The sequence below is a fragment of the Mycotypha africana genome (genome assembly GCF_025528875.1).
Source record: "Mycotypha africana strain NRRL 2978 chromosome Unknown BDF20scaffold_5, whole genome shotgun sequence".
Lineage (NCBI taxonomy): Eukaryota > Fungi > Mucoromycota > Mucoromycetes > Mucorales > Mycotyphaceae > Mycotypha > Mycotypha africana.
The window spans coordinates 2,213,998-2,238,067 of record NW_026515729.1 but is presented as its reverse complement, the minus strand read 5'-3'; the positions used below and the strand labels follow the sequence as shown (position 1 = coordinate 2,238,067).

General features: G+C 37.9%; 6 protein-coding genes across 6 annotated transcripts; 2 read left to right on the top strand and 4 right to left on the bottom strand.

Annotated features, from left to right (window-relative positions):
• Nucleotides 1-4,454: 4,454 nt before the first annotated feature.
• On the top strand, nt 4,455-5,294 carry BDF20DRAFT_913355 (uncharacterized protein; the record flags this gene model as incomplete). The annotated part of the gene is made up of 5 exons (XM_053084060.1): nt 4,455-4,528; nt 4,597-4,768; nt 4,864-4,957; nt 5,041-5,122; nt 5,189-5,294. The coding sequence occupies 5 exons, from the start codon at nt 4,455-4,457 to the stop codon at nt 5,292-5,294; spliced, it is 528 nt and encodes a 175-aa protein (XP_052936807.1).
• Nucleotides 5,295-5,508: 214 nt separating this feature from the next.
• BDF20DRAFT_835821 (S-adenosyl-L-methionine-dependent methyltransferase) lies at nt 5,509-7,226 on the top strand (the record flags this gene model as incomplete). Its single annotated transcript, XM_053078879.1, has 4 exons — nt 5,509-6,258; nt 6,315-6,696; nt 6,762-6,950; nt 7,030-7,226. 4 exons carry the CDS (start codon nt 5,509-5,511, stop codon nt 7,224-7,226), a joined length of 1,518 nt encoding a protein of 505 aa, XP_052936806.1.
• A 236-nt stretch (nt 7,227-7,462) lies between these two features.
• Nucleotides 7,463-9,288, bottom strand: BDF20DRAFT_818886 (SHQ1 protein-domain-containing protein; the record flags this gene model as incomplete). The annotated part of the gene is made up of 6 exons (XM_053077413.1): nt 7,463-7,632; nt 7,690-7,927; nt 8,002-8,250; nt 8,434-8,989; nt 9,074-9,141; nt 9,214-9,288. The coding sequence occupies 6 exons, from the start codon at nt 9,286-9,288 to the stop codon at nt 7,463-7,465; spliced, it is 1,356 nt and encodes a 451-aa protein (XP_052936805.1).
• A 98-nt stretch (nt 9,289-9,386) lies between these two features.
• On the bottom strand, nt 9,387-14,714 carry BDF20DRAFT_872100 (uncharacterized protein). The gene is made up of 7 exons (XM_053081143.1): nt 14,094-14,714; nt 13,688-13,997; nt 12,239-13,617; nt 11,647-12,159; nt 10,071-11,523; nt 9,871-10,007; nt 9,387-9,800 (listed from the first exon to the last, which is right to left on the bottom strand). Exons 1-7 carry the CDS (start codon nt 14,433-14,435, stop codon nt 9,480-9,482), a joined length of 4,455 nt encoding a protein of 1,484 aa, XP_052936804.1. The 5' UTR covers nt 14,436-14,714; the 3' UTR covers nt 9,387-9,479.
• Nucleotides 14,715-16,586: 1,872 nt separating this feature from the next.
• BDF20DRAFT_819168 (uncharacterized protein) lies at nt 16,587-18,406 on the bottom strand (the record flags this gene model as incomplete). The annotated part of the gene is made up of 2 exons (XM_053077438.1): nt 16,587-18,119; nt 18,284-18,406. 2 exons carry the CDS (start codon nt 18,404-18,406, stop codon nt 16,587-16,589), a joined length of 1,656 nt encoding a protein of 551 aa, XP_052936803.1.
• Nucleotides 18,407-18,611: 205 nt separating this feature from the next.
• BDF20DRAFT_872083 (cortical protein marker for cell polarity-domain-containing protein) lies at nt 18,612-23,572 on the bottom strand. Its single transcript, XM_053081142.1, has 5 exons — nt 22,694-23,572; nt 22,427-22,623; nt 21,319-22,355; nt 21,136-21,248; nt 18,612-21,068 (listed from the first exon to the last, which is right to left on the bottom strand). Exons 1-5 carry the CDS (start codon nt 23,432-23,434, stop codon nt 18,726-18,728), a joined length of 4,431 nt encoding a protein of 1,476 aa, XP_052936802.1. The 5' UTR covers nt 23,435-23,572; the 3' UTR covers nt 18,612-18,725.
• Nucleotides 23,573-24,070: the final 498 nt, after the last annotated feature.

The window sequence follows — 24,070 nt, the reverse complement described above, 5'->3', positions numbered from 1 at the left end:
TGCACTGCCCCAATATCATGAAAGACGCACTTGAAATTGTCAAACAATGTTCTACGTGTCAAAAATTGGTCATTTCCAAGCGTGGATATAACCCTTTGAAACCATTATACTGTTATACTCCAGGTTGGCATTATAAAATGGATTTGTGTGGACCTTTCCCCTGCACTTCCAAAAATAATACATACATCTTGGTTTTACTTGATGTAGTTACTCGTTTTGTGATTCTTCGTCCCATTATTGACAAGTCTGCTAAAACGGTTGCGAGTGAACTCGTATCAATCTTTTCCCTCATCGGTTATCCTCGTATCATCAATTCTGATCGTGGTGCTGAATGGAAAAACCAAATTTTGGACCTACTTTGTGAAGCCATGAAAATTGATAAGCGTCTAAGCACGGCTTATTATGCTCAAAGTAATGGTGGCGCTGAACGTGCTGTCCAAAATACAAGAAATTGTTATCCAAATTGATCCTAGGTAACTCTGAGGATAATTGGGATATGTTAATCAATTCCGTACAATTGATGCTCAATTGTAAAATTTCCAAGCGTTTACAAACCAGTCCATTTTGTCTGATGTTTGCGCGTAAAATGACAAATGAATATCCTCTCTATAATGACCCCAAAGATGACATTGAGCCGATGAGTACTGACGAATTACTCAAACGTATCGAATATATGTCTGACATTGTCTTTCCTGCCATCAAGGAACGCACAGAGGTCTATAACAAAATGATGAAAGAACAGTTCGATAAGAAACATCGTCTGGTTGACTTTCCTGTGGGTAGCTTTGTGGTTGTCCGCAAGAAGGGTATTCAAAAATCACTCGCTCCTGTCTACGAAGGTCCATATGAAGTCGTTCGTAAGACAGATCATGGTAATTATACCCTTCGTGATGAAATTGGCCTGTTATTGCCACGCGAATTTACACCGTCCGAGTTAAAACTGGTATCTCAAGATGCAGTTGTCTCATCAGAGGAAGTGTATGAATTCGATGCCATTGTTGGTCATCGTGGTGCACCCGGTAAAAGGGAATATAAAGTACGTTGGAAAAACTATACTGCTGCCGACGACAGTTGGATTACTGCAGATATGTTCACAGATCCTCAAGCCATTATCAACTATTGGCGACGTTTGAAGGGTAGTGTGCCTAAACAGGATGCTGCTCAATTGAACAAACTCACGATTGAGGAATCTGAATTTCCCTTCGATGTGACGGACAAAGGTCATATGTTGACGCAGATCGAAGAGATTGCTGATTCTACTGACATCTCAAGTTCCTCATCTCCAACTTCCAAACCGAAACGTACTTCGCACAGGACTTCACCACGAACTAAGGCGGTACAAAATAGTCCAGGTCATAACGCGTTTAATCGTAAATCTAAGGGTAACTCGAACCATAATTATACTCCTGCTACGGACAAAACTAGATTTCGCAAGTAGATGTTGACAAATCGTCTATTGCATTTCGATTATTTTCTTTCTGTTTCTTTTGGAAAGGACAAGAAAATCAAATACACAAATTATTTTTTTTTTTTTGGTATCCTCATTTGCACTTGTCACACGAATGACACTTTGCATTTGTTGATGACGACACAAATCAAACAAACCATACCATCTACCTCAACTCCTTATGATCGACGTTGTTGTGTCTAAATCCGCCAACACCCGTCTAGGGGGGGGGGCAATGTCGTATTTGAGGGTAGATGATATACAAATATTAAAGATATAATTCACTTTATGAAGGATAAAGATGAATTATACAATATTGCAAACCAGAAATAATTAGAAACTACATAAACTCTAATATATGAGTACCGTGAATTAAGTGTTGTGTTTAGTTGACAGCATCATATGAGATGTGGAGAACTCGTATACAAATTATACAAGATCCTCACACCTCATTACTGCTGAAATAATATAGAGTAGAGTAGGAAACGAATATAGAATAAGTGATGATTCTTATACGAGATTAGCTACCTCGTATAAGGCTGAACAGGTTGTCATTTACGATATATAGTTTACTTATTTTGCTATAATACGTTACTATATGACATAGGATATATAGTAGAATTAATATATGGACATGCAGGGTATATTGATTCAACACCAAGGTATAATAGGTTATAAGTACTATTCTCTGCCTTCGGCACAAAGAAGGATTACAAGATAATAGTTTGTGATCATCCTTTACAATAACTGTTCACTCAACTCAAACACCACGCACGAATACCATTTTCCTAATTAATACTATTTTCCTGCAAGCAGTGCTACATAATGGTTAGCACGGGAAAATAGGACCTACTAGTTTGATCTCGTTAAGCTTTTTACTGTTTTAATTAAGTGACATTTAACTTTCAAGTCGTCAAATACCACAGAATAGTAAACAGAATACAGCAATCATGAACTGAATTTATTTATTCTTTTGTTGCTTTTTCTTTAACTTTGCTTCAAGATAAACTTTTGCTTCTCTTGACCGCATGATAAAAAAGCTACTCAAAAGATACAAACACTCAGTTACAAACAAAATATGTACAGTACAGTCGTTGTGAGTAGCTCGTGATGAGATCTTATTTTAATCTACCTGATGATCCACTGTTAACACTTCTTTAATAATTCTTTAAAGGATATAACTAGACTCTGATAAAAAAAGGGAAAAGGTACCAACTTTTTATCTTTTTATAAACTGAAACTTTTTGTTAGAATGTTATATTTGGACAACAAAGAAGTTTTGACAACAAAAACAATCTACGCGCTAAATTTTGACATCAAATCGAAACATGTTTATTTTTAATCGAGACACGCTTATTTATCACTTCATCAGTTATTGACAAGAAACAGGCTTTTAACTTAATTTATACAATCATCTAATGTTATTGCTTTCTTTAAGGGAAAAATGACACTAAAGTGACACGATTTTAGATTAAGAGAGATGCTGAGCAGTCAATGAAAATACAGGATTGTGAGTCATTTACATAGAATACAACTGGACAACCAGTTCAAATGACAGCTAAGGAGAATGTAGGTAATTCTTTTGGGCCGATCAAACAACAAAACTTACTGCAACAAATGCGTGCAAAAAGAGGCGGGCCTCAGATGGTTATTACAAGTGTCCAAATGAAAAAAGTAACTAGTCCGAAATAATGACTTAAATTTTCTGAATTAAGTCAATCAAAATATCCAATTTTGTGTACAAAAAGGTCTAAATCTAAACCGAAAATAATGTAGTATTTTGAATCCCAACCCTTTAGTCCATAATCCTTTTTACCCTTGAGCCCTAAGGGGGTTTTTAGATTCTTTTCAGCCTTTGGAGCTGCCCCGGGCAATTTAGATAAGCTTAATATCTCGTGTCATTGGGCTTTAAAATGTCAGTAATAAGAATCCTTGTTTAAAAGTAGTAACCCGAGTCAGGACCATCAAATCTGTGTAAGCTTCCCTCCCCGACTTCCACCATCGTTATTCGTAGAAAAAAAGTATTCATTTTATCGCAAACTGTATGCGATTCATTACCATCATTCTACATATTTATTTGTGTTATGCTTGACTAAATGGATTTAAGAATGCATAGTCACCACGCAACTGAATTGCCCGTGAAATCATTCGTATCAAACTACAGCTTCTGTTTAAACTCAACGTTAATCATTTCATAAACCCAAAGTTAAGAGGTAGTACAACATACTGAAATAGTGTTAAAGATACAAAATTACATTTATCGATGACAGTATGGGCGGCATTGTTAGATAAAGGAAATGTTAAAATGCGTGAGCTCAAGTTGTGGTTATTTTAGGTTTACGCTATTTACAATTGAAGACAAGTAATAGACTTTTCGACAATCTTAGGACGAATATGGTAGAGCCCTTTTTATGATTTTCTTCTGCGTGTTGTCCAAATAAGTCTTTCTAGATAATCTGTTAATTCTTTCAGGTGAAAATCCTGAATTCAGATGTCGAATACCGACACGCCAACGCTTGAAGTTGCCGTTAGAAGTGGGTAAAAATCTACGTGATCAAATATAAAAGTGTCAAATAATCGCGATGGCATGTAGATGTTTGTACTGTATTTGATGAGAAGTAACCAACCTCTTTTTTGCTCCAGAGTGAGACTTCAACTTTTGTGCCATGCCACGGGAAGATTGTCCCAATGGTGAAATGGTCTGTGAAATCAAGGCAGCTTAAAAAACGGTGTCAGTATTTGCAATTGAATTACAGCTACTCAAGTATTTATATGCCTGTTCTACCTAAACTTCGAAACATAGTTATTATTGAAGAGAAAAGCTCGTCATTTACCACCTCCCCCACCCCCACATTCATTCAGGTACTCAAATTGACATTTGAGGCAGTCACTCAGTTATATGTGTTGCAAACAGCGACATACAAATTGAAATGCAGCACCTGCTCTGTCAATTTTTTGATCGTTAAGATCTTTTGACATCAAGATCCTCATTTTACAGCAGAACAAGATGAATACGAATGAAGTCATATCCAGCGATTCGCATCAATTGAAAGAACAATTAAGTTTTTTGGAAACACTAAGGTTCTTGTCGCATTTGTGTCTTTCCAATCTGCAAACTTCAAACGTACTTATTATAAAACATCTACCAGGCGAAAAACACAATCACTCGTGGATTGTAAAGCAGCACTGCTATCAAAAACCGAGATTCTCAATAGAAAGAAGGATTTATTAGAAGAAACGATCATGGAAAAACAACGACTACAACGAGAAAAAAGAGTTCTACAGGAAATGCTACAGAGTATTAACCAAGATCTCACTTCGGTAAATCCTTATTTCATCACTCAAACTGTACAAGGTCTATGGAAGGGATTTACTAAATGTTCCAAACCTTCACTTTTGCAACGCTATATCGGTAGATAGGTGAGGCTGAGAATGCATTAACGAAGGAAAGTCGGGAACTAGAACAATCTGTTGAAAGGATCAAAGACGAACAATATGAGCCTTTACACGGTAGAAGCGTTTTATTCAGATCAAGCGAGAAGAGACATTAATAGTTTTCTTATCAATTCAATCGTGTACCGGTATTAATATAGATCAAGTCAATGAGTTACGAACGAAGAATGGTTTACAGAAACTCCCTCACATCAACCAAGAATTAGAAGCTCGAATGGCAAAGTAAAGTATATTGATTTCCATCGTTTTTCTTTTCAACGTCTGCATAAAATTAAAGTTGTTTCATAGGATTTTGGAAGAAAGACGAGTTAAATGGCAGCAACAAGAGAGCGAATCATCGTTCGCGTCTGCAAAAAAACGATGCAGTGGCAGATCAAGAAGAGACAGAGGCTAATTTGTCACCGATCTTCTCTTTCTACCTTTTCGAGTTTTTATATATCCATCATACAATTAATTCATTACATTTTATTTTATTTTTTTTTCTTTTCATCTGTATATTTCAAGTATCATACATATACTCAAAGACATATCAATTGTGACACGAATAAATTCCATTACTCGCAACACACTTGTCTCATATACAAGGGAAAAAAAAAATATTTACGTATATGGGCACCACAGCATCTAAAATTGTTGGACGAAGAAGAGGTCCCACAACAATTGAGCCTAACGAGGCAGAGCATGTACAGTCTTTTAAATTTCATACGCCTACTGCGTCTATTAGTGGAAGAACCGGCAGCGACTCAACAGCATTTTCGCGTCGTCAGCTTAAAAAAGTTCTCAGACTGAGTGGGAACAGTAGATCAGAAACATCCTCAACCGTTGAAAGTGAAGAAGAAGGAAAAGACATCCAACGCACGAAACAAGGGATGAAGATTACGAATGACCTTTTCGAAGGTGGCAATAATAGTGTTGATATTGAAAATGAGGAATTAGACACTATGCAGAGTTATTATTCCGAACATGATACGGGATCACTCATCTCTGCTGCTGCTGCAAGACTATCAGAAGAGATTAATAGAAAGAAGCAAGCTGCTGCTGCTGCAAGAAGATTATCTGAGAATTTTGATAAACAAAAGCGAGCCGCATCAGCATATAAGCAGAAGAATAAAATGATACCTTGGGAAATGTGTCAACCGAGTAATGAGTATTTTAACGAAAATGGCGAGGACAATGCAAGCTTTTTGAATGTACAAGAACCGATCTCGCAATCGGAGGGAAACACTTGTTTTGTCGAGCCAACGGGCTGCTTTGAATACCAAAAGAAGGCTACCATTGAAGAGGTGTTGACAAACCTCTATTATCATCCGTCTAATGCAGAGGAACGACGAAAAGAAAAGGATAGACAGCAACGAATGGTAAATAATAAAATTATGTATGATTGTAACATATTTGTAATAACCATTTTTTATAGCATTATTTACTGAAACGAGTTTGGAATGGAATTTATCATGTCGATTTAGACAATCCACAATTAATAATTGACTGGCGTTGCGGTATGGGTATATGGGACGTTGAAATGGCTACTCTATTTCCTGATGCAGAAGTAATTGGTATTGATTTCAAGGAAGCTACACCAGCTCATTTACAGGCCAACGTGCCCAACCTCACGTTCGTTTCAGCTGACCTTACTGATAAGCATGCAGGTCTCGATACCATTGACAGCGACTCTGTTGATTTCCTTATGATGAGAGACACTTGGTTGACAAATTCACCATCGTCCAAATGGGATAATTTGTTGGCAGAAGTTTTCCGTGTTTTAAAACCTGGAGGATGTGTCGAAATTGAGGAGCATGGTAAAAGCATTTGCTGTTCTTCTGCTTCCATATAAATAATTAACGCTTTTCATATACAATTTTAGTTTTGGAAGGAGGTTCAATGGGTCCTAATACAGAACTCTTAATGGAATGGTATGATACCTTCTTTAAAGCACTGAACGCTGAAAGGAAAACTGTGGCCAATCTAGAGCCTTTTATCGATCGAGCAGGTTTCATAAACCTGAACAGAGATGCAGCAACAATACCTTTGGGGGAATGGCCACAATCCGCGCGTAAGATATTTATTACAATAACTTATAAGTAGCAAGTGCTCAAATGCATAGCTAAACTCATGCATTACATTCAAAACAGCTTTGAAAGAAATTGGATATTTATTCAAAGACCTGATAGAGAGACGTATACGTGGAATGGCTAGATGGGTTGCTGAAACGTGTAATATTGATGAATATCGTCTGCATGAAACAATAACCAAAGTAATGGACGAAGAAGTCGACGAAAATCGTGCTTATCTGGATTGGATGTGTTATACAGCCGAGAAACCCGAATAAAAGACTGGAAGATATAACAAAATTGTTTTAAGAGTTAACACTTCTTGATACCCCCATTTGATACCCACCCTTTACTTCATGGCTAAGTGTTGAGCTGACGCACTCAAAAATTTGACATGCTTCAATAAAAAACAGTTTTATTCAAGCACAACGACTAAAGCTTAAGGCATCAATTGAGGACGCTCATTCTTTTGATTATCATGATCTACTTCCATCATCTTTAAACGTTTCGCGATCTATTTTAAAAATTGAAGAAAGAATAGAGATGTAAGAAGTCTTTCACAAGCAATAAATAACTCAAAGCGTACCTCTTCCAATTCTACTAGATCCCATCCTAGCTCATTTTTCTTGACATTAAAATGATGCAGTTCATGAGCCAAAGTACGTAGGACATTGTCACTAAACACTCAAGATGAGTACTCTGAATTTTTTAAATCCATTGATTAATTGACTTACTTCGCACGTTGCACCCAAATACAATAATCATCCAGATATAGTTTGCTGTATATGTAATAGACATCATGATGATCGAACAAATGCTTCATTTCTAAAAGAGTTTTCAGAATAGCTCTTTTACCGAGTCGAAACAAAATATACACGTCTTGAAGAACTTTTTCACAAAGTCCAAAATGTCTATAAAGAGGGTATATAAGAGCACGACGATAAAATGAAATTATAACTTCTTTCAGAGTTGTAAATTGCTATTGTTTGATTAAAGAAGATTCATCAATATGTTTTCTTATTCAAAACGAGGTATGCTCTTGCTGTTCCTTACTTCCAAGGATGATAACGTGGAGCTGATTTTACCAATGCACCAGACAGATTCGACGTTGTTTTCACCTTCTGTTACGCGGTGGTTATATGAATAAGCCAACAGTAAATCAACTAATCCCAAGTAAATTCCCTTCTCGAAAGATAACAAATATGCTTTGTTGGGTAAATCACGCATCATAGCTTCTTCCTGGCTTGTAAATTTCAACAAAGAATCTTTATTGGTGACATTCAGTGGTGCTACCGCCGTAGACTTGTTGATACTATGATCAACAGGTAACACTTCTTCTATTAGAGGTCCTATAAATTCCATTATCAGTAATTTTATTCCTAAGTTGAAAGTTGCTGGTTGTTTGTAAAACTTACTAAGGCTTTCTGTTGCTGTGCTAGAAGGTTTAGAAAGCCTCTGAAGCCGCCTCAATTCTTTCGAATAGACAGTTTTATACTTCAATAATTCTTCTATCTCATTACTATTCGCAAAATCCATACAATAATGATCTTCGTCAAAGTAGCTATTCTCTTTTTGAAGGCGTTCTTGACGTCGACTTTCTGTAGTGGATTTTTCCACATCCGTTATCTCATTAATTTCATTCATAGTCTCATGCACATGTGTGAAGTATCCATTATATTGATCATTGAAGCCGTAGTGGGACGTGATATAGAGTTCTGAGCTAGAAGGTAATTCCTGAGGTAATTCCCAGTTGAATTCTATTGCATCCTGTATTTCTTCGTCCCCCAATTGCTGCTCTGTATTGCTGTTTTCTGAGCTTCCAACGACTTCGATCAAAGGTTTCTTTTCCTTTTGATCTGCTGTACCATTTTTCTCTTTCGAAGATTCGCCTGTTCTTGCTAAGAGTTTGGTAAGAAGGTCAAGGTCAGGGAAAAATTCTCCTTTTGTTTCTTTGGAAACACGAATGGTGAATTGGCCAACTGAAGGATCATAAACCGCTTTGGAGAGATCATCTTCAACTATATTTCCTGGAAAGTGGAGTCTACGAGGAGGGCAAAATAGAAAACATTGTCAGTACACAATCAAAATACATAGTATCATAACAGATCTTGAAACAGGCAAATACCTCAGGAAATAAGGACGTAAATAAAATCGGAATTCACAGCCTTCAACATACAAATCAACGTCTTGAGCCTGGTTTAATGAAGATCAAATTTGGAAATGAGGATGGTATTCATTTATGACACACGACTTTGAAAAGCTTACCCGAACGTAAGGGGTCTTTATAGTTATCGTTAGTGAGTCACTATCTTGATCTACCTTAAAAGTTGGTGTGATCATATTGTCATGATGTGTCAAATAGATCTAGTTATGCAGCTTCTGAAAATCTTAAGTCGACATTGACTGAGTTTCGATTTTGAAAACATTTATTACAAACGACTCGGATGATAGAAAAATTACTGCTAACCCACTTCATTCATTAAACAACACAATCTATAGAAGTTGGCTCTGAAACGGTATATCTCAATTGTTCACTCATCTAAACCTTCTCGAAATGAGTGATTATGATGCCTGTTTTTGGATAAAGTAGAAATATCATGTTTACCACCGCAGCACTGCCTTACATCAATAAGTTCTTCAGAATCAGCTGAATCAGAGTCCTCCACATCAAATATTTGAGCATCACTGTTTCCCGTGCTAAACAAAGCATCATATGAAATATTCAAGGTATCATTCGAGGTTTGTTGATGACCAGCATATTCAAGGGAAGCAGTACTGCAGATATCGTGACTTGTTTGCTCACTTATCCTTTCATTCGTAATTATAGGTCTCTTTACTAGGTAAGTCAAAGCCTACAGAAAGAAAATAAGAATTGAATATGTGCATTATAATGTTTCAGCGAATATCAGTTAGCAGATATACCTTGAGCCACACTTCATGCCTTTCTAAAGTGGATGCAGTAATTTTTAGTTTCCTCTTTGGTGTACTTATAAGCAGACTATTTGGTGATAATCCAGACCTATTGTTGTTAGGTATAGAGGCTACAGATTGTACAAAAACTATGAATGGAATGAGTATACAGAGGGAGGCTTTGGTTTTGGATAGTTTCTGCTAATACTCACTGCGCTTGGTTTTTCTTTCGTTGCCTTCAGGTCCAGGTCGTGTCGTGCTCCAATAGAGTGTGTTGGTATATGGATGAACCCAGAAGTATCTCTTGTGGTTATTTGCAGAAAACCCACCGCCGACATAACGGCGTGTATGTTTGAACATATCCTCGCCAATAACTGTTTGAGTAACCGCCATGACAACATTAATGTGCGTATCCGACGAATTATGCAATGTTAAACTCGGATTCTCTAACAAATTATCTGAAAGGCTGTCCTCATTGGAGGAAATTGTAGATATTGAAGTCGAGGATATTTGTCGTTGTGAAAGACTGTGTAGACTCATACAAGATCTTGCTTTTAGATGCTGGTAAGCTTTATTGTTGTATCTTGTCGTTTCTAATATGCGCACGCTTCCATATGAGTTGTTCTTGACTTCTGTATTATCAATACTAAAACGCTTACTTTTCTGATGCGGAGAAATGCTTTTAGATAGTTTCAAACGGAAAGAGTCTGTTCTGTTGGTTTCACTAAGTTTAGGCTTTCCAGGACTAAACACAGGCGTAGACACTGACGGAAATGGTGATGGTGTTTTTCTTGAAGGTAAAGGTTTTTTTGATAATGTTGAATTAGAACGTTTGACTGGGATGGCTGGTACATAGTTATGCTCTAAATCCTGTGGCGCACGTTTATCAGTTGTGTGTGTCTCCGTTTCCAAATAACCAGCTGATAACTTCTCTTTATCACGATTGAACTTTCTTTTCGTTGCTGAAAGAAGTGCGTGTTCGCTTTTTTTATTGTTGATAGCTTCTCTCACAGCGGCTTCTATTAATAGGTCTACTTGTTCTTTGGTATATCTAACGTCCTCTCTTGCGGCGATTGCTTTACGTTCTTTCATAATAGCATCAGCTACGGCTAATTTTTTTATTCCTTCAGCCTCAGCCTTTGATATCATTTGGTTTAATCTCAACTGCAATTCCCTTTCAAAAGATTCCTCTTTTTTTGATATCACTTTCCTTTCTTCTTCTATTGCTTTTGCAACTTCAATTTGAACCATACCAAGCGCTGATTGTTTTGGTATCATTTCTGACAAAACTGCCCTATGTTTCTTCTCTGTTGCATCTACTGCTTCATCTACGGCACGTTTGATAAGTATATTTGCGCTTTCCCTTGTCAACATTTCTTTCATCTGCTGATTGGTTAATTTAGCCTCCTTTTTGTAAGATTCGATGTCGGCGTTTAACGCCTGGATATTTGTCAGTTTCGAAGCTTCCATATCCTCTTTTAATTTGTTTATATCATTCTGCCTGGCCGTCTCTAACTCCTTTCTCTGTTCTTTTAGTGCATTGTCCATAGCCAAAATCAATTCTGAACGTTGTTTTATCAACTCAATTTCAAACTGTTGTTTCATTTCGGTTTTAGTATGAGCAACTTTCAACTTGCATTGAGAGTCGTCCAGGGATTCGAGTAACTGGAATTGAGTATATAGATGGTTATTTCTTTCTTCCTTTTGGTTCAATAAATCAACTGCTTCTGTAACGGTGATATTCGGAACCCCTACTGATTTTGCAGCTTCATTAAATTCACTCTCTACCTTATTAATGTTATTGTTCGGGCTATCAGTTGGTTCATTCGCTTCATTAGCTGAAAACGATTCAACACTTGACAAAGATTCTGTATCTGCTGCGAGAGACTCGTCCGCTTGCTGCTCTTTTAACGCCATTGCAGTTGATGGGGTGAGCTTCTTACCTCTTAAAGCATTACCTTCCTCGACTGTTATTCGAGGACTCTCTGTTTTTGCAGGTGGATCGTCTTCAGTGGTTGGCAATGTCTTTTTCATAACGCTCACATTAGGCTGCCCCATATCAAATTTAAATCTGTCATTATCAGCATTTATATTTGTTTGTGGATTACATTGCTCGTCTGATAGATTACTATAAGGGACCGATAAACTGTTGGCCTTTTCTACTGCAGTAGTTACGGTGTATCCTTCATTAAAGATCGGTATGAGCATATCTATTTGAGCAGGTGAAAGAATATCTCTTGCACGTTGCAAGAACACATTTTTTAGATCGATAATGTTTCCAAGCTGATCCTTATTTCGTTTCTAATGCAGAAAACAACAATCAAATTAGTTAACGGCATACCGTCCTGTAATAGTTCGCTATGCCATAGACAGCGCTTACCGCGGTTCTGAAGTCTACATTATCTACTCCTTTATACTTGAGCAATGTTGATGCTTGCAATGAGCCGAAATAGGATTGATTTGCAGGAGTTTTGTCCTTGTTGATTGTAACAGGATTCATTTCATAGTCTGTATTGTTAATTCTGCTCAAAAGTATAGCTTGTTGCTGGTTAATGCTATTCCTTGACATCTTATCCTTTTTATCCATTTTTTCAGTTAATGTTTGTGATACACTGCTGTCAGGTTGTGTATTGTATATACCATCAATGGTTTCCCTATAGGCCTTGACTGGTTGATTCACTACTCCCAATTGCTCTTCAGTCAAGTATAATGCATCGGTGTTCACCCCTATATCACATTTCTCAACTTTACTATTCGCCTCTAATTCAGATGATAACGGCTTCATTGCCAACGCTGGAACTAAAGCACTGTTGTTGTAACGGAGCATATTGTTTTGATGAGGATTACTATTGCAATCAGTACCGAAATAAGGATCTAACATTTGGTATTCATTGCTTTCAATGTCATCTACTTCGTCATCTGCAGTTGTTGATATGTTTGAGCTATTGTGTTGCTCTATTCCGATTTCTTCGTCCGAGTTCGACTCTTCCGGAGTTAAACCTTTGGCTCGTCGAGCAACACCTATTCTTTTTCTTTTCGCTGCTATTGGTTTCTTCTTTCCAATCATTTTTTTTGTATCATTTGTGGAAAGATGGTCTCTATTGCAATGACAGTTGATCAGTTGCTTACTCTGTTGTTCGACTATTTCCTGACTATCAGATAGCATCTTTTTCAATTCAAACTTCTCTTTCTTTTCTTTATGAGACGAGCTTCTCAAGTTGGAGATGATACGGTGGGCATGAGCTAGTGATTGTTTTAAAGTTTCAGTTTCCATAGCTTGATTTCGTACTACTTGTATCGCGTTATTGTTTGTTGCTAATATTTTTTCAGCTGCATTCGAATGATCGTCTTCATTGCCTTCATTTTCGATGCTGGGGTTGGATTGACTGCTTATAGCTTCTGTTACGCGTGAAGAGACTGATTGCTTAATAGCCAGTTTGGATTGACAGATCTGCAATTCTGCTTTTAAATCCTGGAGTTGATTTTTCAAGAGGTTGGATTCTCGTTGCGTTTGTGCTGTTATCTTTTTTAGGGTGAAAGACTCTTGTTCATGTCGGGCTTTTATTGTCTCTATAACAGATATGGACTTTTCTTCTCGTGCTTTCAAAATTTCAATCTGTTCTGTCTGCCTTTTTAACTGTTTGGACAGTTTTGCATATTCTACATTGTGTTTGGCTATTGTTTGGCTGGATTCTATTAAGTGATCACGAAGCTCTTGATTTGCTATTTCCAAGTTCCAATTTTCTTCTTGTAATCTTTCTATAGTCCCAAAAAAAGGATTAGTATTTTACTCAAGCCAGCAACTGCAGATCTTTCAAGCAAAACTTACCTTCTGACTTCTCCTTCTTTCTCAATTGCGTTATTGCATCATCATAGCTTAATTCATTATCATCTTGTGATTTTTCTAGTTGCTTAATTATATCCTCCTTTTCTTGCAAAAGGTTCTGTAATCTGCGAATCTCTACTAATAAATTTTGGCCTATTTCTGTTGCAAAGGCAATATCCGGATTTCGACCGCTGCCCTTAATATTCTTCGATCGTTGCTTTGTGGGTCCAGCAGAGGTTAAAGGCGGTGGTAGTGGCTTTACTGTAGATGGTTTCAGTTTATTAGTATTATTACCACCAAAACGAGTGGTGGACTTCAATTCACGCAAACCATTTCAATAAGGATGTTAGCTTTTCCTCCCCGGTATTTTTTGATCTCATAAACGTAAATTCATTATCTTTGTTAATACCTTACTACCTTTTACGGTATGTAATTCGTTGGTTAGCAGTTCCAGTTTGAACCGAAGCTCTTCAGACACCTCTAGTTCCTTGTCATATTGGTTTAAGTTATTTAACTCTTTCTTAATAAGCTCAGATTGTTGAACAAGAGCTTTGCGAGTAATTGGGCTAAGTTGAAGTTGCTCAAGTGCTTGATTTTTCTCATGTAGTTTGGCCGAGAGAGATGATTGCAACTGGTAGACTCTTGTTCCTGATAATGGACTGGGTGCTGCAACAGGAGCTGTAGTTCGTTGCCGAGCATTATTTCTTGCAAGTATGTTCTCTGAAAGACTTGCGGATGGTATGGCTGTCATAATTTACTTTGAACGCTGCACTGAAGACTTGATGCTTTCTAAGCCCTGTGTATCTGGATTTTTAGCTATAAACTTTGAGCACGGCAAAGGAAGCAAAGTAAAAGAAATTGCTGTTCAATGAATTTGCAACTTGATGGTAGAAGGAAAGAATACAAAGAAAGTTTAAAGTAAGAGGTCAGGGGTTAAAAGAAGGAAATAAGGGATGAGGCCATTCCTTTTCCGTAACAACACTCCATACCTTTGACAAAGACACAAAAAGAAAAAAAAAACAAAAAAAAAGTTTTTCCATGTATAAATATGGATTTCGATATGGAGATGACAGATATTAGACAGCAAAGGCAGAAGGGATTTTGTTATTAGTCTTTATCCTGTATACTGTCACGAAATACAATTGTTACCGAAGCGAAGCACGAAGTGGTACAAGCCCTTATTGCCACGATTTATTTTTGGTATAACCCCAGATTTTCCATACTAGCATGATGTTTAATATTTCATTTGAGGCAACAACTCTCAAAACATATACAATAGAATAAGGATATTGTTAGAATAGCTTGCAATGCCAGAGATTTTTCATCTCTTGCTTCTGCAGCAATATATTAAGTGTCGTTCTTAACACCATCCTGGGTGGTCTTCACTTTGGACTCCGAACTGGAATTGATGAATTTAAAATGCAATTTTACCTTTGTACTGTAAGTTCGTGATAATGCTTGATCTTGGCTTAGGTTGATAAGACGTCTGATCTTGGCAATTGTCTGTACTATTTCTATGGCCTTAGAACCAACTGATGAATGAATAGAATGCAGTTGAAAGGTTCTATCAAATCCTGCTCCGCATTTTACAAGCGCCGGTATATGCTGTTACTGTTGGTTTCAATAATTGCACTTATTGTATGAACAGGCCGTTTCCTCGACTTTGTATTTCAAATTTCGTCCACGCTAATACCTAGCAAGTCATGTCTAGTAGTATGTGTAGACTCTTTGTAAAATCTCGATGCGGTTGTCGGATACGTAATAAGGGTTCGCCAATAAATACTGTATCACCTTTTCCCAGTAAAGTAGCTATCCAGATGCAAGATCTATTCTTTCTCTTCTAAATTCTTTTATTGCAGAGTCCGTCATTTTTGAGACGATTCGAGGCGCTACACTTACAGCGAATGCTAATGAAAGTTTTTTGCGACTTTGTTTTCCAAGCATCGTATTTGTCGTGAGCGGTAAATATAGCCTTCCCCACTGCAGATAAGTTGTTGTAAAGGTAAGATTATCGTTCGTTTTGGGCTTGAGACTTGTGTGTCGATTTTGACATCTTTCGTCCCCTCCAAATCTAAAGTAGTTCCCATAGTGTCTTCATCACTCTCATCCTTGTCTCCTAAAAGCTTCTGAAGTAAGCTTTGCTCGAAAGAAGCTTCGTAATATTCCTGGACAATGATTTGAATGCGTAATTCTTATCTCTCTTGATGTTAAAAGGAAGCTTCAAAGACCGCCAAGCAATCATGCACTACATATTCACATGTAGTTTAAATAGAAGAACGATTTCTCGCAGGCATATCTGTATTGCATTACTCCTAAGATTACACAAAAATACTATACATTTCTTTGCACCGGCATAAACTCAGTTGCAGTCGTTCTGATATAATAACATGTTGGAAATCTAAAGGTAACTGCACCAGCATCAAAGCTCCAAATATCCGTTTCCTGAAAGTTGTATACCCTTCTAACCCTTATAACAACTCAGATTGTTACATAAACCTAAGCAATGTTCGACTTCGCGGCATAACACAGTATAAAGTCATAAATCACGAAGTCCCCTTTACGATTGTCATTAACCGGTGTTGTTACTAAATTCGACTTACAGCCTAATTTGTTTGTTGAATATTTTATTCAGTGACATAAACAGAACTGTCTTGATATGCATAATGATGTATGATATACACGCCTTCAATACTAATAGAAACGCTAAAAAATCAGTTTAGACTTACTTTTGCTTGCGATCTTTTTTGGGTGCCACAAATATCATTTTCTCGGGTGGTATTCTACGTTTAATATTCATTTACACTGATGGAGATATGCTTTAATAGGGAGGAAATGGGAAAAATAGTGCGTTTTTCGAGATTGTGTACTCAATGATAAATAAAAAACATCATTGATAATCTATTTACAAAATGGTCGTGTCTATAGGTCGAATGGCAACATTTGCTTTTTGAACATGCTCTTTGACAGACTGAATAGGAACTTCACGACGATGGAAAATACCAGCGGCTAAAGCAGCCTCTACACCTGTCTTTTCAAAGACCTCAGAGAAATGTTCAACACAACCAGCGCCACTTGAAGCAATAACGGGAATAGTAACTGCACCACGTACCGCATTGATCAGTTCCAGCTCAAAGCCGGAATTGGTACCATCACGATCCATACAGTTCAGTAAAATTTCACCAGCGCCCAATTGTTCACAAGCTGTTACTAACTGAATAACATCCAAATCACGACCTTCACGGCCACCCTTCACTGTACACTGATACCAACAATATTGCTCACCATTGGGGCCCGGAACAGAGCACTTCACAGTATGGTGGGTGGTATCTTTAGGGTCCTTGATATACACTCGTCGAGGATCCACAGAAATAACAACAGCCTGACAGCCATAAGCCTCTGCAATAGTCTCAATTGCAGTCTTGCCAGTTTTTTTACCTCCGTTAGCAATGAATTCTTCGGCAGAATACACAGCATCACTACCGATAGAAACCTTATCGGCACCGGAACGGAAATATTCACCTGCTACCTCGAAAGCTGGGTGGAAAGTACCATCAGGATCTGTTACATCGCGAATGCCCCCGCCGATTGTCAAAGGCACGAATACTGTTTTAGAAGTTAACTTAAGGACATCTAACATGGGTGTATCACCCAAGGGACAATTACGGAAACTGGTAATATTCAAAAAGGTTACTTCATCCGCACCTTCTTCAAAATATCGCTTGGCCAACTCGACGGGCTTACCCAAGTTACGCACATCTTTGTTACCGTCTGCTTCACGCACATCATATTGATCGCCTTTGGTCACAACCAAATCACCTTGATCGTTAGAACGCACGTCCAAACAAGCAATGATACGCTTCGTGAAAGTATCATGATCAGGTTTAACAGGTTGCTTATAAATAACGGTGTTCTCGTCAACGATGCCTTGCCCCGTAATAAACGCTTTCAATAAAGCCAAGCCAGCATAACCGCTTTTTTCAGGATGGAATTGAGTCGCGAATACATTGTTTTTCTGAACGGCCGCAACAAACATTTCGTCACCATATTGTGTAGTGGCCAGCACCCAATCTTTGTTCTCCTCTGTATAGCGGGCTGCATAAGAGTGGACGAAATAATAGACTTTTTCTTCGTCGATATTGTAATGAACATCTTGCTGGCTAGTTGAAGTGGAAGATTTAAGTAGCTGTAAGTGATTCCAACCCATGTGAGGTACGGCTTTTGTCGTGCTGTCAAATTTGACAGGCTTTCCGGGTATAATGCCAAGGCCAGCTTCGTTACTTTCGGCAGACCCTTCAAAAAGACACTGCATGCCTACGCAAATACCCATGAAAGGCTTTCCAGACGCAATATAAGCTTTTAAAGGCTCCGCATAGCCTTTTGAACGCAAGGCACGCATAGCGAAACCAAAATCACCCACACCAGGAAAGATGAGTTTCTGTTGTATATTATTATTTCCGTTAATGGAAGTAGGAAGGTGAGAAAAAGGAATTAGTCAAGTGAACTGTTTGTCTTGCTTTTCACAATTCCTATTGCTGCGACTTAATCCTACGAGGGAAAAGTGAAAGCGATTCAACATTTTTTTCAGAAAGGGTATTGTACCTCTGCAAGAGCAAGGTCAGCTGGTTCCTTAATATATTTGATCTCAAATCCCAAATGATTGATAGCATTGACTAAACTACGCACATTACCGGCGCCATAGTCAAGCATATATAAGGCTGTCATGTTTGAGTACTAATATATTTCGTTAGATTAAGTGGAGAAACAATTTCAAATTTCAAAGGTCAGAGAATTTGGGAGGTAAAAAAAAGGCACCAATACCCCATTCCTCAGTAGTGGCTTGGATGAGTCACTGTGATACGATTTCAACTTTCTCTGCAGGAGGTTCCTTTCCTTCTGAAGGCTACAAATCATTGCATTCATTTTTATGTAATAAGGGGGCAAAGCCCTAGCAAATTTTATTAAAATTAAAATATTGTTAGTTTTGTAAAGAGAAATAGAGGTATATTGTATAAAATTAGGTCGGAAAATGCGGGAATATTGTTCAAGCGATCTGAAACGTTGGTTTATTTTTTGTCACATAATTACTTGGGAACAAGCCAGAGATAGCGTTTCCTGATCCATCGTCTTTGTAACCCATCCACCAAACATTATCTGTAGTATCAGTTACAACAATAGGCGTATGAGCATCAAAAGCTAGTTCACCAAATTCTTTAGCTTCAAATGGAAATTTTGCATAAAATACGCGTGGCGAGCTTTCACTGATTGGCGGTTGTGTTGTATCTCCATTGTTGTTCTCCGTAGTACCATTTTTCAGAGCAGCCATCATAAGGGCACTGAAAGGCTGAGATGACATATTGGCTACACCGCCATTTTGGCTTGAGTTCCTGAACCGAGTAGTACCAGATGTTGCAGCTGCAGCGGTAGCAATCATGCCATCAGATATATCCACACTATCCCGTCCATATTGCTGTTGATTTGCTAAAGCATTATTTCGATTACTGACAGCAGATGAATAACCCAGTATAGGAGATTCTGGTGGAACCTTTTGTTGCTGTTCTTGTTGCTGTTGTCCAACAGCACCAACACCACCTGTGGCATTCGCTGCAAGAGCTGCTGCATCAATCATAGCGAGCAAACTCGTAGGTCGATGTTTTGGTTTCCAGTATTTCTTGCTGGTTGTCGAATCCATGCCAGCAGCCGTTGCTCCTGCAGCTGTGGTACCTGCACCAGCAGCATAGGCGTCCAACATGTCATATTTATAAAACGCTGGATGGTGGCGGTGGTTATAAAATAAGTAAAGAAAAACCAATCCCGTCAGACAGAACAAAATACCCAACGAGATAGCGATAGAGATCAAAATAACAGCAGGGACTGAAAGATAATGATGTGTAGCCAAAGCAGTTGTACAACAAGGAAGAGCTGTGAACACTCTTACGATGTGGCTGCCGTGATCAGTAAGAAAATAAGGATGCCACTGGGAACCATCATACAGCGCAGCACTGGCTTTGCTACCTTGAGGTAATTCAAGCTGCCCAACAGCCATGAGCATTGAATCTGAGTCAGCAGGATAACGTGGTAAATATTTGGCTGAACTGGGATCGATTGGCATCCAGAGAAGTTGGTGGATAATGGAAGAGGGACCCAAGTTTGTATTCATGGGCGACCATTGCTGTCCGTTCCACATTTTGATAGAATAACTTGAGTTGTTCTCGTCCTTTTGTTGCTTTCCGGCAATGATAAAGTTGGCATCTAAATCATAGAGTAGACTAGTAGGAACAAATGGATCTTCTAAACCATTTATTAGAGGGTGTGGTGCTGTAGCACGCTTGGCATGTCGGATGCCATTATTACTGAAAGAAGAAGCACTTGTGTCAAATCTAGCAATAGGTATTTTTGCTTGCCCGATATTATCAACTGTAACCAGATCACCCACTACAGTCATCATTCCTTGAGAATCAATAAACATATCATTTACTGTGCCGGAAAGTTGACCGGTGCTGACCGCTTGAGTCCATTGTCGAGTTTCCATTGAGAATAAACATACAGCATTACAGTTGAGAAGCCCTGCGTAGGCAAATTGTCCACCTATATATATCTTTTTTCCGTCATCTTGAGAGTATATAACATTCACGGTGCCAGGTTGTTGCTGCTGCCCATCCATAAAAACGCCTGTTATACCCTCTAATGATTGAGTCTGTAAATTATAGAGGGCAATGCTGGTAGCAGTACTGGCTACGTTGTTGCTGCCGTTGTTATTATCGGTGATATTCAATACTGTCGTATGACTGAAGTGGCCACCGATGAATAAGTAGTCCTTGACAATAAATAATTTGTTAATCGAACTGTTTTGCATGTTCTGTAAGATACAAGGCTGGTTCCAAGTATTTTGTTGCGGATCATACATTGCAACATTGCATAACGTGTTGTTGATGTAAAATGAACCAGCAATGATTAAAAATGAGGACTTATTATTGTCAGCAGCCATTGCACTGTTATTATGCGTATAATAAGCTGCAGCAGTGATGACAGCATTGGGATCTAATTGAGTAATAGGAGTGGCGAATGAAGGTACAACAGCTGCAGGCTTTTCTTGTTGACTATCGAGTGTGTTAGGTACAAATGCCAGGTTATCAGCGTAGTAAGTTTGTGCATCTTTGATGAGGCCTAGATATAGTGTTGTATTTGGTGATAGATTAATTTGATTAGCTATGATTCCATCAATGAATGTTCTCGGTACAATAAAGCGATGCTGATATATATCATATTCTGCGTTGTTATACAGTCTTCTTGATTGTGTTGTTGCTATTGTTGAATTGAATGATCCAGAAATATGAATATTTCCATCGCTGGTAGTATATAAATTCTCTACGATACCATTGACACCCTAATAGAACATCACATTAGATGAGAGAAGAAACGTTGAACAAAAGTTATTTGCATGCTATGATTACCCGCTCCAATCCAGTCCAAGTTTCGGTTTGCAGATCGTATAAAGCAAGGTGATTCAATGAGGATTCTTGTTGTGGCACGATTGAATTGTTGAAAGAACCACCCACTAAAAGACCTACAATTGGAGCGTGTTTATTTTTTAGTCAAGCGAAACAATGGTGATGATTAGTAAATAATTGCTTTACTTGAACCAGCAAGAATTGACGTGAAAATGGCACCGTTTAAACCATTATCCGCAATGGGCAAAAATCCTCTTTCATCATTATAAATAGCGATGTTGTAGCTGCTACTGCTGTTATTGTTACTGCTAGTAATATTGCTTTGCAATTTTCCCCCAATATAAAGTGTACCTGCGTCATTTGTTTGTATTGTATTGACTTCAGATCCCGGTATCAACTGATGTGGTAAAGGTGTCCATGTATCATTTTGGGGAAAATAAACGAGAATACTTGACAGTGACGATAAGGTAGAATTTCTCATAAAAGCTATCGCACTACCGAATATAGTAACTGTGTTGGTTGATGTCGTTTCTGTTGCATTAGGCGAGACGTTCATTGTGATCGTTGGTCTAAAAGATGATGAGATTGAACTGGAGATTGGTCCAGAGTAAATCAGAATACGTTCATCGGAGACTATATTCTGATCCAATATTACAGTGGAAGTATTTCCTGGAGTCAAGTCTAATGTGAGTTGCATTTGAGTACGTTGATCACAGGTACTTGTACCGACGCAGCCGGGTGTAGTTGCATAAACGTCGTAGTATCCTTGAGCAGCAATATAAGGTTTGTAAATGACAGAGATATCGGAATTGCCTAAATCTGTTGAATTAATGGTGGATATAAGGTATGTCTGATAAGAGTCATACGAATAGCGTTGTGTCCAATTGCCTGTCGTCAATACAGTTGATGAAGGGGTTGAGGAAGTAGATGGTACGGATGCGGCACACAGATTTCCACTACTCATATTATCTGAATTAGTGGGTTGAAGGGTAGCATCTGAATTGTAAACACTAACACCACCTAATCCACCACTTTCTCCATACCAACTATCAATATTGATTCTAATACCATTAGTAGTGATGGGCTGTAACACAGTGAAATCTTGGTACGGAATAGTAGAATCGTTCGACAAGTAGCACTGCTCACTACAGGTCATTGGCTGGTTTGTTGCAGGATCTCGATATGATAGTTGGAAATACTCATTCGAGCCAAGTGATATGATACTATATTAGCCATACAGTGTACGTAAGTACATCAACAAATAATGGTATATCTCGCAATTAAGATTTCTTACTTGAATGCGTTTGTATTTCTTCCATCTACTGTATGAGCATTGGTTATTCTAAACAATGTCGGTCGGATCGGAAATATAAACTGAGCCTGCCAATATCCAGGAACACCATTTTGCAATAACCAAGGAGACTGTGAGCAAACTACAGAGGAGGGGTTCGTATGATTTCCGAATTGTTGTCCATTTCCTTCAGATATAGTCTATAATAAGAAGTTCTTCTCAGTCGACTATTGACAATCAAGTATTCAAAGCAAGAAACCGATCACTTACAGCAGATTGCAAATTGATTGGCTGAATTAAATTGTTAGAAACTTGATCTACATACTGTCCATCTCCTGTCGAGTTGAACTGACCACCAAATATAATTGCATCTGCAGTGGATAGTAAATTCTTTGTCTTGATGATTGTACTTACAGGGCCATTAAAACCTTTCCAAGGCAAAGGGACCCATTGGTTGTCTTTGAATGAAGCAACGTGTCCAGTAAAGTTATTGCTGCTGGCAAGGGGAGATGTGAAATCACCACCTACGTAGATGGTCCTGGTTGAATTGTCACAATAGAGAGCTCTTACAGGTCCATCTAAACCCTGTTGTAATGGTATGAATTGGTATGTTTGGCTGTCAAACTGCGCAATATGGTTAAAATTACTGTTATTGATTTGTTGGAAATCGCCGGCTAGAATATACTGATTGTCCGATAATTTGCAATAAGTAGTGATCGAGCCTTCTATAGTAGCAAGTGATTTGTAGATAGTGAGATTGTCATTGTCTTTTTGAGATACAATGATGTGATGGTTGGAGGTATCGTTCGGTAATAATCCAAATTGGTATGGTATGGTGTCTAATAGAATTGGTGATAAGCCAACAAAATTTCCTATAACGCCTATGCCACCGCCGACAGACTCAAGTTCGATTTTTGGTAGTCCGGCATTGACATTGTCGAAATGAAGTATTGCGATGAGGAAGACAAAACATTTATAATAGATAAGGTACCATAGTTTTCTCGAAACCATGGAAACTAGCGGAAGCGAAATAAATATTAGAATAAATAATTAAGGTAAGGATATGAAAGACTTTCTGGTTAAGAAATAATAACGTCTATATAGAAAATGATGTATTTATTTTGTTTCTAAAGGAGAAGAGACAAAAAGACAACGAAAAAAAAATAAAATGGAAATGTATTTCGTTGTTGTGCACTTCTACTTTTTTTATTCATATTTGTCGTATTAAGCGCTTAATAAAAAAACAAACGGATTACCAAATCCAGATCAAAACCAGGAACGTCTTTTTTTTTTTTTTTTCTATAATTATTTCCTTAAGTGATAATAAAAAGGTTAAGCAGCAATCGCTACCCAGTCAAAAAAAACCTACAAATACCTATCAAATACTACCTTCATTTCATTTGACACCATCCTTTTTAGTGTTGTTAGGAAAAAAAAATGCATTATGAGCTTGAATGCGTTAAACTTTTTTTTTCGATTGTTTGCTGATAACAAAAAAAAAAGAAAAAAATTCCAAGTTAAGCACGAGATAATTTAAGTCTCCATTTAAGTTTGCACTGAACCAGATTTAAATGTCAATCCTGCTTTACAGTAGGAAATAAGTATACAATCCAGGGGACGAATAAACGCTTATTACGATTAATCAGC